We start from the raw sequence: 14992 nt of genomic DNA on the forward strand, positions 1-14992 counted from the left end.
CACACACATTTATCATTTCATTTTCATGCTGTACATACCCTTAATATAAATTTAAAACCTGTGCTCGTCAATCATTGCATTTCGATGTAGTTGTATCTACCATTGATATAAATTAACACCTGTGATCATCAGTCATTACATTTCCATGATGTTGGATTTGCCTATAGTACCAATTAAAACCTGTGCTCATTAGTCACTTCATTTCTGTGTTGTTGGATTTGCCTATAGTACCAATTAAAACCTGTGCTCATTAGTCACTGCATTTCTGTGTTGTTGGATTTGCCTATAGTACCAATTAAAACCTGTGCTCGTTAGTCACTTCATTTCCATGTTGTTGGATTTGCCTATAGTACCAATTAAAACTTGTGCTCATTAGTCACTGCATTTCTGTGTTGTTGGATTTGCCTATAGTACCAATTAAAACCTGTGCTCATTAGTCACTGCATTTCTGTGTTGTTGTATTTGCCTATAGTACCAATTAAAACCTGTGCTCATTAGTCACTGCATTTCTGTTGTTGGATTTGCCTATAGTACCAATTAAAACCTGTGCTCATTAGTCACTTCATTTCTGTGTTGTTGTATTTGCCTATAGTACCAATTAAAACCTGTGCTCATTAGTCACTTCATTTCTGTGTAGTTGGATTTGCCTATAGTACCAATTAAAACCTGTGCTCATTAGTCACTGCATTTCTGTGTTGTTGTATTTGCCTATAATACCAATTAAAACCTGTGCTCATTAGTCACTGCATTTCTGTGTTGTTGGATTTGCCTATAGTACCAATTAAAACCTATGCTCATTAGTCACTGCATTTCTGTGTTGTTGGATTTGCCTATAGTACCAACTAAAACCTGTGCTCATTAGTCACTGCATGTCTGTGTTGTTGTATTTGCCTATAGTACCAATCAAAACCTGTGCTCATTAGTCACTTCATTTCTGTGTTGTTGTATTTGCCTATAGTACCAATTAAAACCTGTGCTCATTAGTCACTGCATTTCTGTGTTGTTGGATTTGCCTATAGTACCAATTAAAACCTGTGCTCATTAGTCACTGCATTTCTGTGTTGTTGGATTTGCCTATAGTACCCAATAAAACCTGTGCTCATTAGTCACTGCATTTCTGTGCTATTGGATCTGCCTATAGTACCAATTAAACCTGTGCTCATTAGTCACTGCATGTCTGTGTTGTTGTATTTGCCTATAGTACCAATTAAAACCTGTGCTCATTAGTCACTTCATTTCTGTGTTGTTGTATTTGCCTATAGTACCAATTAAAACCTGTGCTCATTAGTCACTGCATGTCTCTGTTGTTGTATTTGCCTATAGTACCAATTAAAACCTGTGCTCATTAGTCACTTCATTTCTGTGTTGTTGGATTTCCCTATAGTACCAATTAAAACCTGTGCTCATTAGTCACTACATTTTTGTGTTGTTGGATTTGCCTATAGTACCAATTAAAACCTGTGCTCATTAGTCACTGCATGTCTGTGTTGTATTTGCCTATAATACCAATTAAAACCTGTGCTCATTAGTCACTGCATTTCTGTGTTGTTGGATTTGCCTATAGTACCAATTAAAACCTGTGCTCATTAGTCACTTCATTTCTGTGTTGTTGTATTTGCCTATAGTACCAATTAAAACCTGTGCTCATTAGTCACTGCACGTCTGTGTTGTATTTGCCTATAGTACCAATTAAAACCTGTACTCATTAGTCACTGCATTTCTGTGTTGTTGGATTTGCCTATAGTACCAATTAAAACCTGTGCTCATTAGTCACTGCATTTCTGTGTTGTTGTATTTGCCTATAGTACCAATTAAAACCTGTGCTCATTAGTCACTGCATTTCTGTGTTGTTGGATTTGCCTATAGTACCAATTAAAACCTGTGCTCATTAGTCACTGCATTTCTGTGTTGTTGGATTTGCCTATAGTACCAATTAAAACCTGTGCTCATTAGTCACTGCATGTCTGTGTTGTTGTATTTGCCTATAGTACCAATTAAAACCTGTGCTCATTAGTCACTTCATTTCTGTGTTGTTGTATTTGCCTATAGTACCAATTAAAACCTGTGCTCATTAGTCACTGCATTTCTGTGTTGTTGTATTTACCTATAGTACCAATTAAAACCTGTGCTCATTAGTCACTACATTTCTGTGTTGTTGGATTTGCCTATAGTACCAATTAAAACCTGTGCTCATTAGTCACTGCACGTCTGTGTTGTATTTGCCTATAGTACCAATTAAAACCTGTGCTCATTAGTAACTGCATTTCTGTGTTGTTGGATTTGCCTATAGTACCAATTAAAACCTGCGCTCATTAGTCACTTCATTTCCATGTTGTTGGATTTGCCTATAGTACCAATTAAAACCTATGCTCATTAGTCACTGCATTTCTGTGTTGTTGGATTTGCCTATAGTACCAACTAAAACCTGTGCTCATTAGTCACTGCATGTCTGTGTTGTTGGATTTGCCTATAGTACCAATTAAAACCTGTGCTCATTAGTCACTTCATTTCTGTGTTGTTGTATTTGCCTATAGTACCAATTAAAACCTGTGCTCATTAGTCACTTCATTTCTGTGTTGTTGTATTTGCCTATAGTACCAATTAAAACCTGTGCTCATTAGTCACTGCATTTCTGTGTTGTTGGATTTGCCTATAGTACCAATTAAAACCTGTGCTCATTAGTCACTGCATGTCTGTGTTGTTGGATTTGCCTATAGTACCAATTAAAACCTGTGCTCATAGTCACTTCATTTCTGTGTTGTTGTATTTGCCTATAGTACCAATTAAAACCTGTGCTCATTAGTCACTGCATGTCTCTGTTGTTGTATTTGCCTATAGTACCAATTAAAACCTGTGCTCATTAGTCACTGCATTTCTGTGTTGTTGTATTTGCCTATAATACCAATTAAAACCTGTGCTCATTAGTCACTGCATTTCTGTGTTGTTGGATTTGCCTATAGTACCAATTAAAACCTGTGCTCATTAGTCACTGCATGTCTGTGTTGTTGTATTTGCCTATAGTACCAATTAAAACCTGTGCTCATTAGTCACTTCATTTCTGTGTTGTTGTATTTGCCTATAGTACCAATTAAAACCTGTGCTCATTAGTCACTGCATTTCTGTGTTGTTGTATTTACCTATAGTACCAATTAAAACCTGTGCTCATTAGTCACTACATTTCTGTGTTGTTGGATTTGCCTATAGTACCAATTAAAACCTGTGCTCATTAGTCACTGCACGTCTGTGTTGTATTTGCCTATAGTACCAATTAAAACCTGTGCTCATTAGTCACTGCATGTCTGTGTTGTTGTATTTGCCTATAGTACCAATTAAAACCTGCGCTCATTAGTCACTTCATTTCCATGTTGTTGGATTTGCCTATAGTACCAATTAAAACCTGCGCTCATTAGTCACTGCATTTCTGTGTTGTTGGATTTGCCTATAGTACCAACTAAAACCTGTGCTCATTAGTCACTGCATGTCTGTGTTGTTGGATTTGCCTATAGTACCAATTAAAACCTGTGCTCATTAGTCACTTCATTTCTGTGTTGTTGTATTTGCCTATAGTACCAATTAAAACCTGTGCTCATTAGTCACTTCATTTCTGTGTTGTTGTATTTGCCTATAGTACCAATTAAAACCTGTGCTCATTAGTCACTGCATTTCTGTGTTGTTGGATTTGCCTATAGTACCAATTAAAACCTGTGCTCATTAGTCACTGCATGTCTGTGTTGTTGGATTTGCCTATAGTACCAATTAAAACCTGTGCTCATAGTCACTTCATTTCTGTGTTGTTGTATTTGCCTATAGTACCAATTAAAACCTGTGCTCATTAGTCACTGCATGTCTCTGTTGTTGTATTTGCCTATAGTACCAATTAAAACCTGTGCTCATTAGTCACTTCATTTCTGTGTTGTATTCACTATTAATACTAATTAAACCTGTGCTCATCAATCATTGCATTTCCATGTAGAAATTTAAAACTTGTCAATAATTAAACTGCAGTCGTTTTTTCTCGTGTTTGATTACAAATAAATAGATGCATTTAATTGTGCTTACTGCAACTGCTGGTCTGTAGCAAACTAATTGTATCATGTCTTCCTTCCAGATGGCACACTGAGCTTAATTACTCCCCTTGACTATGAGACTAAGCATCAATATCTATTTGAAATCATGGCATCAGATCTTGGGACACATTCCAGGAAAACAAGAACAAATGTGACTGTATATGTCAATGATGTCTATGACTTTGTTCCTCACTTTCCTGAAAGTGTGTATGAAGTCAATTACAACATAAGTCAGTTGAGTACTAGCATCCTTGATGTCAGTGCTGGACAGGGAAACATTACATACAAGCTGACTGGTGAGTATCTTATTCATCCTCTTTAATATGTGGGGTTGTATGCATTTCACCATATGTTGATCCAGTGTTCAAACTATGCCTCCTCCCTCTCCCCCCTGTCTAGGTTATTAGTAATCTACTAATATTACTAAACCCATTAAAATCAAACTTGATTTTTATTTTGTCACACCCAAACATTACTGTTGTGATCTGCTCTGTAGAGTACTCTATATAATCACATCAAGGCTGTGATTTCATTATCTTTTTATTTAGTAACCTCCAAAACTTGTGCATGGGAAGAATGGGTTTGATAGACTCAAAACTGGGTTACTGTGTCCAGCTTTCAAGGGTTTATTGAAATATGCTTAAAGCATGTGTTCAATTTCATATTCCAACACATGTTTACTGTTAACATGCACTGTATGCAAGATGTAAGCAAGGTATGTCAGACACTAAAACTGAGGTGATAAGCTGATAAAACCTACTTCTCAGGATTTTATTGCATGTTACTGACAACTCTGTTCCAGGCCAATTAGCTGTAGACAATTGTCAGCAAACTTCCAGGTTTCATCTGTAGTGGCTCATGGGTTAGCATTCCAGACTTAGAATCAGAAGGGTGCAAGTTCGAATCCTGCCCAGATCAGGCTAGGTCAGCCACCATGGTGTATCTTTGGGCAGTACTCTTTACTCCAGTTGCCTCAACATGTTATAACCTTTCTTGTGTTGATGTGACATTAAATACCACTCAGACAATTAATCACATAAATAAGGGTACCTTACAGTGAGGTATATTCAGAGAAAGCTGTGTTATAGTAGTGTATAAACACAAAAGTATGATTTTTTTTATTTGGTTCTCAACAACCAAGAATCAAAATCAACTGTATAATAAAAATCAAGCACAACAATAAAACATTTGTATGGGGTTCATGACTGTCCCCACTTTGTAAGTGGTTATACAGAGGAGTTTAACAGTGAGGGATTTCTGTAGATAAATATATGGATACCAGGTAGCTATGTAAGTATGTAGGTGCATGGTGGGGTACAGATGATATATTCAATCACAGATGGCCTTCATGCAACTGAAATGAAATCAAATCATTACATGTCTGTTTAACTACAAAACATGCCAACACTTTAAATTTATTTAGTGCTATTTTTAATGGATGTTATTACATCTTGTAATAGTGTATTGCTATAATTTAGTGCTATTTTTAATGGATGTTATTACATCTTGTAATAGTATATTGCTATATTTAGTGCTATTTTTAATGGATGTTATTACATCTTGTAATAGTGTATTGCTATAATTTAGTGCTATTTTTAATGGATGTTATTACATCTTGTAATAGTGTATTGCTATAGTTTAATGCTATTTTTAATGGATGTTATTACATCTTGTATAAATAGTGTATTGCTATATTAATAATTTAATAATATCATCCAAAGTCTTTATTTGCTGTTTAATTTTTGTATATACATTTATTTAGGTCCAAACTCCATCAGCTTTGACATAAATAAGATTACAGGCCACATCACTTTGAAAGATAAACTCTCTCCAGACGTTATGCAGTACATTTTCAGTGTGGTTGCAACTGAGAGCGTAACAAATGCTAATGATTCATGCATGGTATGTACATTATTAATTTGTAACTGTGAATTAGTAATAGAAAACAAACATGCCTTATAAGGAAAGGCAATAGATTAGAGTAGGATAATCCAGGATTACTGTTTTGCATGTCTCTGTTATTTTATTATTTGGGGTATACTTGTTGTAGACTGCTCCAGTGGCCTAGTGGTTAGAACATCTGCCTTGGAAGTGGGAGGTCGTGGGTTTGATCCTCAGCCAAGTCATACCAAAAAGATGTACAAAAATGGTACTAACAGCTGCCTCACTTGGCGCTCAGCATTAAGAGGTTAGTGTTAGGACTGGTCAGCCTGGTGTCAGGATAATGTGACTGGGTGGGACATGATGCTACATGTCGGCGGCATGATGACCCAGTGCTAGACATTACTATAAACCACCACACTGCAGACATCATAGCGATATGACTGAAAAATTGTTAAAGCTATGTTAAAAATCACAATCATGCACACACATACTTGTTGTATTAATGAAATAGAATATACAATCTACATCATGTGTACATCTTTCTCCAACATAGATGCGCATGTGCTGTTAAATATTTTGACCATCCATATGGTCCAAATAGAGTTAGAGCAACGACTGTCAGTCTCTTACTGTAACTTTAATACAGAATTGGTATTCAGTTGCTACTTGTGGACAAAATAAATTGTATAGCTTATTCTTACAACCATTTTGCACAGTTTAAGACTACATAAGAAATAATATCTTAAGCTAATGCTATAATCATAAGTTTATTTTTAAAAGATTCCAAAGTTAGGGTGAGGTATATATTTTTTTAAAGTTGTATATTGCTAGGCCTGAAAATAGTACATAATATGGTGGTTGTCCAAAACCATACAAGGCCTGAAAACAATACATATATGGTGATAGTCCAAAAGTGAACAAGGTCTGAAAATAGTACATAATATGGTGGAATGTCCAAATCCATACAAGGCCTGAAAACAATACATATATGGTGATAGTCCAAAAGTGAACAAGGTCTGAAAATAGTACATAATATGGTGGTTGTCCAAATCCACACAAGGCCTGAAAACAATACGCATATGGTGATAGTCCAAAAGTGAACAAGGTCTGATAATAGTACATAATATGGTGGTTGTCCAAAACCATACAAAGCCTGAAAACAATTACATATATGGTGATAGTCCAAAAGTGAACAAGGTCTGAAAATAGTACATAATATGGTGATAGTCTGAAAATGAAAGAGTCCTGAAAATAATAGATGATATGATGCTAGTCTGATAGCAAACAAGGCTTGATAATAGTACATATATGGTAGTAGTCTAAAAGCATACAAGGCTTGATAATAGTCCATATATGGTAGTAGTCCAAAAGTATACAAGGCTTGAATAGTACATATATGTTAGTAGTCCAAAAGCTTACAAGGCTTGAATAGTACATATATGTTAGTAGTCCAAAAGCTTACAAGGCTTGAATAGTACATATATGGTAGTAGTCCAAAAGCATGCAAGGCTTGAATAGTACATATATGGTAGTAGTCCAAAACCAAACAAGACTTGATAATAATAGTACACATATGGTAGCAGTCCAAAACCAAACAAGACTTGATAATAATAGTACATATATGGTACTGGGTAGTGGTCCAAAAGCATATAAGGCTTGATAATAGTGCATATATGATAGTAGTGATAATAGTAGATGATGTGGTGGTAGTCTGAGAGCATACAAGGCCAGGTAATAGTACATATATGGTGGTAGTCCAAAAACATACAAGATGAAAATGGGAGATACATTGGATGATGCATATCTGAATGATAAACATAGTTGCTTTGTATCAGATTCATGGAAAATAATTCCATATGTCAATTACAACTGCAAACAACATATACCCTGATTTGCTGCAGCATAATGCACTGGTAGATCAGAGTTTATGTAGTTTGTTCTCCTGATTACTATAACAGTCTGCACAGACCTACATCTTCATTGCATAATATGATGACAGATCTGTGTCTGTGCAGTTTGCAGTTGTACTCAACTTATAAGTGAGTATATATAGAACCTTTTCTTGATGGAGATTTAAATGCCTCTATGCAAAATTCACTATGAATTATATCCATACCACTTGTACTTACTTATAAGTCAGGTCCAACCGCAAACAACATAGACCCTAATCTGCCTTGGCATAATGGGCTGGCAGATCAGTGTCTGTTTTCATTGTTTTACTGATATGCTTAACAAAACTGCATAGACCCAGATCAGCCAGCACATTATACAACAGGGTCCATGTAGACTGCAGCTGGATCCATTTAATCAAGTATATACAGGTAAATTAAAAATAAAGAAATATCTTAAAATTTTCTTTTTCTTTCTTTGGTTTGTATTAGGTAGTAATCCATGTAATTGGTGGGAAAGTTCTGACTGACTACACAGTGTCTGTACCAGAAAATTACAATGGGCCATTTCCTCAGATTATATATGACATCAACTCAACAGAAGAACAACAGGGAAATGTATTCTATGACTTGCTTCAAATTGACCCCAATCCGAAGGGTAACAATTTTTATCATTATTTGTACCAATTAATGGTCATCTTGATGTCATTACTGATTAGTATTTCATGACCACTTATTTGGAATACATCAGTGTGGGACAGTATATATTCCACACTGACAGTATCACTTTTATTGTCACACTGTTGATACCACTTTTGCTGCCAAACTGTTGATACAACTTTTATTGCCACAGTGGTAATACAACTTTTATTGCTACACTGTTGATACCACTTTTATTGCCACATTGATACTTTTACTTTGATCGCCACACTGTTGATATAACTTTCATTGCCACAGTGGTAATACAACTTTTATTGCCACACTGTTAATAATACTTTTTTGCCACACTGTTGATACCATTTTTATTGCCACAGTGGTGATATGACTTTTATTGCCACAGTGTTGATACCACTTTAATTGCATACTGTTGATACCACTTTTATTGTCACACTGTTGATGCCACTTTTATTACCACACTGTTGATACCACTTTTATTACCACACTGTTGATACTACTTTTATTGTCACACTGTTGATACTACTTTTATTGTCACACTGTTGATACTACTTTTATTACCACACTGTTGATATCACTTTTATTGTCACACTGTTGATACTACTTTTATTGTCACACTGTTGATACTACTTTTATTGTCACACTGTTGATACTACTTTTATCGTCACACTGTTGATACCACTTTTATTACCACACTGTTGATACCACTTTTATTGTCACACTGTTGATACCACTTTAATTATCACACTGTTGATACCACTTTTATTGTCACACTGTTGATACCACTTTAATTATCACACTGTTGATACCACTTTTATTACCACACTGTTGATACCACTTTTATTACCACACTGTTGATACCACTTTTATTGTCACACTGTTGATACCACTTTAATTATCACACTGTTGATACCACTTTTATTACCACACTGTTGATACCACTTTTATTGTCACACTGTTGATACCACTTTAATTATCACACTGTTGATACCACTTTTATTGTCACACTGTTGATACCACTTTAATTATCACACTGTTGATACCACTTTTATTACCACACTGTTGATACCACTTTTATTACCACACTGTTGATACCACTTTTATTACCACACTGTTGATACCACTTTTATTACTGCACTGTTGATACCACTTTTATTGTCACACTGTTGATACCACTTTAATTATCACACTGTTGATACCACTTTTATTACTGCACTGTTGATACCACTTTTATTACCACACTGTTGATACCACTTTTATTACCACACTGTTGATACCACTTTTATTGTCACACTGTTGATACCACTTTAATTATCACACTGTTGATACCACTTTTATTGTCACACTGTTGATACCACTTTAATTATCACACTGTTGATACCACTTTTATTACCACACTGTTGATACCACTTTTATTACCACACTGTTGATACCACTTTTATTACTGCACTGTTGATACCACTTTTATTGCCACACTGTTGATACCGTTTTTATTACCACACTGTTAAAATAACTTTTATTGCCACACTGGTGAAACCACATTTATAGCAAAGTGGTGATATTTAGACCTCTCTCTCTCTTTATCTCTGTCCATCAGGATGAACAGATCTCTCACTGTGTCAAGGCTGTCTATATATGTAAGCAATCAGGAGATGCCATTCAAAAAGTGACCATTCACCTAGTACACTCTACAACAAATGTTACATGTTTTTAAGGAAGAATTTTCTTCATTAAATATAATACTAAAATTGTTTATTTAATGATTTTAGTCTTATTGCACTAAAGTTATTTTTAAAAAGGAAGGAGAAATTTTGGATAGATAAGTGTTGCTTGCAAACCAAAATTAAGTGACTATTAAAATTTGCATCTGTATCTGTTAATTAACTAGACAGTTGCAATGCACATGTGAATGTAGAAATAAGCAAAATAAAAACCCAAACCCCTTATAGGTAAAGTCACAATCATTAAAATCTTTAGTTTAGAGATTTTTTACTCTGAAGTTTCAGTTTTGTTTCTATTATATCCCCACCCCCAACAGTCTTCACCATATCAATCTGTGTAATACATATATTGCCAAAAATACAAATCACTTCATTTTTGTAAGAAAGCTACATTAATTGACAAAATACACAATCTGAAGAATTTTATATAGGAACTAAAGTTGTAAAAAGTCTACGTCCTAATTGTAATATTTCCGAATTTCTTTTAATAAATATATTGAAACAGAATGGAGAAAAAATATCAATGCAAGTTCATGATTTATGCATTAAAATATATATTGAAAAGAAAATCTTAGTTTTTGTCATAGATATAAAGGTATCTTTCTCTTATGAGGTGGAAATATTTTGCATTGTCATGAGTGGCAAACATGAAATGCCAACATTTTTTATTGTCGTGAGTGGGAGAAAGGAAAGTGGAAACATTTTGTATTGTGTTATGACGTGTTGGTCTTAAACTAAGTGACAGAAAAGAGTGAAAACCAACTAGTGTTGTAAAATTGAACAAATGATTTGTTTCCCCATAATACAAAGTGAAATTTAAAAAGAACTTAAAGTATTGTGAATTAAGTCCCAAATAGTCCAAAATTATATCACAAGTCAAAATGTATGAAGTTCTAATTGAATTCCAGTGATGTTCCAAATATGTTCCAGTATTGAATGTATTGATGTGCCTATATGCTTTGAATGAGCTAATGTGCTAATGGCTTGGAATGTGATAATGTGTTAATTCGAAATATCATTGTTTGAATTCACTATAATTCCAAATTAATGTTTAGATCAAAACTATTATTGAGTACTTTTTTATTCCAGTGAATAAGTAATTTGAATAAATAAATAAATCCAAGCAAACTGAAAATTGAATACAACAGCAAGACTAATTCAGATGCTAAAGTAAGAATAAGTGATTTTTCAAGTAATGAACATGGACATGAAAATACTATGACACAGTAAAAGAACCCAAATGTAGATCAGTTTTCTCTCTAAAACATTAAAAATTGTCAGCAAGTTAAAGAAATGCTATGTGGAAAACTGATGTCCGAGACTCAGATTCAAATAAACATGTTTACCTTCTTTAATAATGATCTGAATATCTAACCTATAATCTTAGAGAAATATTATCTATGTATTGTGTTGTTTATAACATAAATGTCACTAGTCAGGTAGACAACAAACTTGATTTTGGACAAAGGTCAGTCACAAAATACAGGTATACATAACACATAATTATTAAGAAAAGAAAACAATCATTATAAATTAAATATCCATAACAATTTGTCACAAGTGACAAACCTGAAGAGGAAACATTCTGTATTTTCATGAGTGGCAAACACTAAGTGAAAATATGATGTTTCCACTCACTGTTAAAATATTACCTCACATTTACTCAAAAATCAAAGATGACAGTTTTTATACAAGCATATCTCTATTTTCCCCTTCATGATCCCTATACCTGGTATTCATATTTCTTACAATCTAGTCAAGAATATGTCAAATTACCAGTGATGCAAATCTTGTATTTTGTGCTTATTAACCGGAGCAAAAGTGTAAAACAAATATACTGATAAATAAATTTCATACTTTTTAAATAATACTTACAATCAAACAAATGTTTATACTAAAAGCTGTTTCTGTTATGTCCATTTAAATTGAAGAAAAAAAGAATTTGTTTGTTCTGTCATTAGCCTCGTTTTTTAAGCCTGTTTTGACAGAAGTTCAAGATGGTGATCATTTTGGGATATGTATGTATATCTGGACATTCACTGTATGTCTGCGCTTGACTTCAATTTGGAAGATCTTACTTTCCATTTATATATGTCTTTTCAAGTTAAATAAAAGGTGAAATAACAGAAAGATGTCTCTTATTGATGAAAGCAGAGATTTGATTTAAGTATGAAGCTCATCATTACTGATGAATATTGAAAATTATATTTTCATGCATTCTATTCCAACACTTATATCTACTTTGCAAATTTTATTTTTTCCATGATAGACAGCACAGCTGGACTATTCAAGATAGAAAATGCAAGCGGAATATTGTACTGTGAAAGAAAACTTGATAGAGAGGAGCAGAGTCAGTATGTCCTAACCATTAGAATAAGCCGTGTCGATTCTCAGAGTGTTGGCATAAGGAAAAAGCGTGACACAATAGGTATAAGGAGTTTGAAATAAAATCAGTACGCTACAGTTTAGTGTCATTAACATATTTGCACAAAATATTTAGCTATGATTGTTGCTAGAAATTCACTTTTCATTAAATTTGTATCCTATGTTCTAAAAGCCATTGTTAACATTTTCCAATTTTTTTACCATTATCTCTTTGCTTAATGTGCTTAAAAATTTGTTTGGTGGTATTTTATGATAATACGCTGGTATCTGTCCTGCAGGTTGCATGATTATTCAGATGTATGTATGCCTACCTCCCCCCTTATTCCCCAAAAGGAAATCAAATGGGTTTCATGTTGCCCATCAATCAATCAATCAATCATAGTTACCATGGAAATAATATATCTAACAAACTATTGAATGAAACCAGACCAATTTTATATTTCGATACCTTTAGTGAGTTTCAAGACTTGATTCAGTTTTGGTGAGAATAACCTTATTTTCAAGGATACATGTTAATATTTTGTGTTAAGTGAAGGACAAGCTTGCAGGCAAGATATTTACCGTATGAGTTGACTGAACTGGACTAAATTTGATATGCACACCTTAGGGGACTGCTTGGTCTGATTAGATTTTGGTGGCCTTGAACCAGCTTTAAGGTCACAGTGAAATTCTGTTGGGGTGTCTATCTAAAACAAATTAGTGAACCACATCAGTTTTAGTTCTATATTTAGATATTTGTGAAGGTCCCTAGGTCACACTAGGTTATGGTGACTTTGATCAAATTGTTGACGTCTACAAGAAGATACTTTCTGTTCTGCAAAGAATAAGTTTGTGAGCAAGTAAATGTCTTAGATTGTAAGTAATTAAGATGTGTCCAATATAGATGGAGTAAACTCGACTTAATTTGATTTATAAATGCCTTGTCATAGGTGATTTTCTTGTCCTATTTAGTTTTTTGTGGCCTTGTGCACATTTTCTAGGTCACAGGAATTCATTCTGTATAGAGTGAGAGTTTATGCATTGTGCATGGATGGCAGAGACCTACTTAGTATGTAAGCAAAATCTCTCAAGAGCAGTGGAGACAAATCTGACCCTTTTTTATATTTAGATGTCTTTAAAGGATTCCTTGACCTTTTAGGATCTAGTGACCAGCAAAATTTCCGTGGTCACAGGATAACATTTGATTTACATTGATTTAATTGCTAGCATTCTTACATGCTTTACCATTAAATGATTCATTCTTTCTAAACCTTTATATAAACTACAGACTTCCATAATGGACAAGTTTCGAAATCATTTGTAGACAAGTCATTTGTAGACAAGTTTCAAATTAACTAATATCTTGTCTTCACATTACTATCAACATAAAAAAATGACACATTTTCTGTCACAGTTTTCAACATCTCTTACAAACATGTAACTGAATATTTGCACCTTTTTACAAAATGTAATTCAGCATTCTTGGAAATCTGTTTAAAATCACAAGAACCCAAATTCAGTCATGTTTTGACCATCTATGCTAGAAATATCTTTTTGACATCCTAACCATAGATAATTGCTCTCTGTCCTTAGAATTTAGGGATTTTGTAAATCACACTTTTTTCAAAAATGTTCAATTCATTCACCTTAGAAGATTGTTTCTTCTGTTAAGTTTGATTGCCATAGAATTACATTAACTGTCTTGTGGTGGTGGTAGATTGAGCAGATCTTTTTCCTTACAAACAAATCCATTTTCAGTTACAAATGCCCCTTTCTTTTTGTGCAGTTGCAGTATATCCCATTATTAGACTGCCTTTCTCATAATAGGTATGTTTTAATATCTTAATATCAGTATTGTGTGATCTTAAATATAATGTACCTAATTTTTATGGATCACCTGAATGGTGTTATAATTAGGGATACCTGTATATATCAGTCTTCTGGAATGAACATTCTTTTGGCTACTTTTTATTCTTCATTTTCTTGTTTTTTTTTCAGGTCAAGCAAGAATCATAAAATTGCTTGTTATCATCACCAATGTAAATGATAGCCCTCCCACAATCCAGAGAGACTCTCTTTTCTTTCATGTCTTCAAGAATACAAAAGCAAATTATATTGTGGGAAAAGTTAATGTAAGTATTTTGAAATTTATGCAAAATAGTCCTTAAAGACAATTTTAAAAAATTTCTGACTGAGAATTAATTACCATGGTAATGAAGGTTATTATTAATTCACCATCACTTTACTTTTTGTGGATGTAGTTTCTTTCTTACAAATCACCAATTTAAATACGAAAGTAATAAGGATTGATTTGTCAAGACAATAGGAGACCCACTTTCCCATCAGAGACAGGTCCACTGATCTGAAGATCAAAACATGATCCATTTATCAA

The 14992-nt window shown here is 33.8% G+C and overlaps 2 protein-coding genes across 2 annotated transcripts in view; both read left to right on the forward strand.

The window, feature by feature from the left end:
* LOC149803179 (uncharacterized) overlaps positions 1-14992 on the forward strand; it is a 303327-nt gene that overhangs the window by 166240 nt on the left and 122095 nt on the right. The gene's annotated exons all lie outside the window — the stretch shown is intronic.
* LOC149803180 (protocadherin Fat 4-like) overlaps positions 1-14992 on the forward strand; it is a 137117-nt gene that overhangs the window by 106513 nt on the left and 15612 nt on the right. Inside the window, exons 26-30 of the mRNA XM_089952795.1 lie at positions 4109-4363; positions 5830-5969; positions 8333-8498; positions 12506-12664; positions 14599-14732. Coding sequence (XP_089808921.1) covers positions 4109-4363; positions 5830-5969; positions 8333-8498; positions 12506-12664; positions 14599-14732 — 854 coding nt within the window. The remainder of the gene's footprint in view (positions 1-4108; positions 4364-5829; positions 5970-8332; positions 8499-12505; positions 12665-14598; positions 14733-14992) is intronic.

Source organism: Sinohyriopsis cumingii, chromosome 3, assembly GCF_028554795.1.
Source record: "Sinohyriopsis cumingii isolate HCF-2022 chromosome 3, ASM2855479v2, whole genome shotgun sequence".
Lineage (NCBI taxonomy): Eukaryota > Metazoa > Mollusca > Bivalvia > Unionida > Unionidae > Sinohyriopsis > Sinohyriopsis cumingii.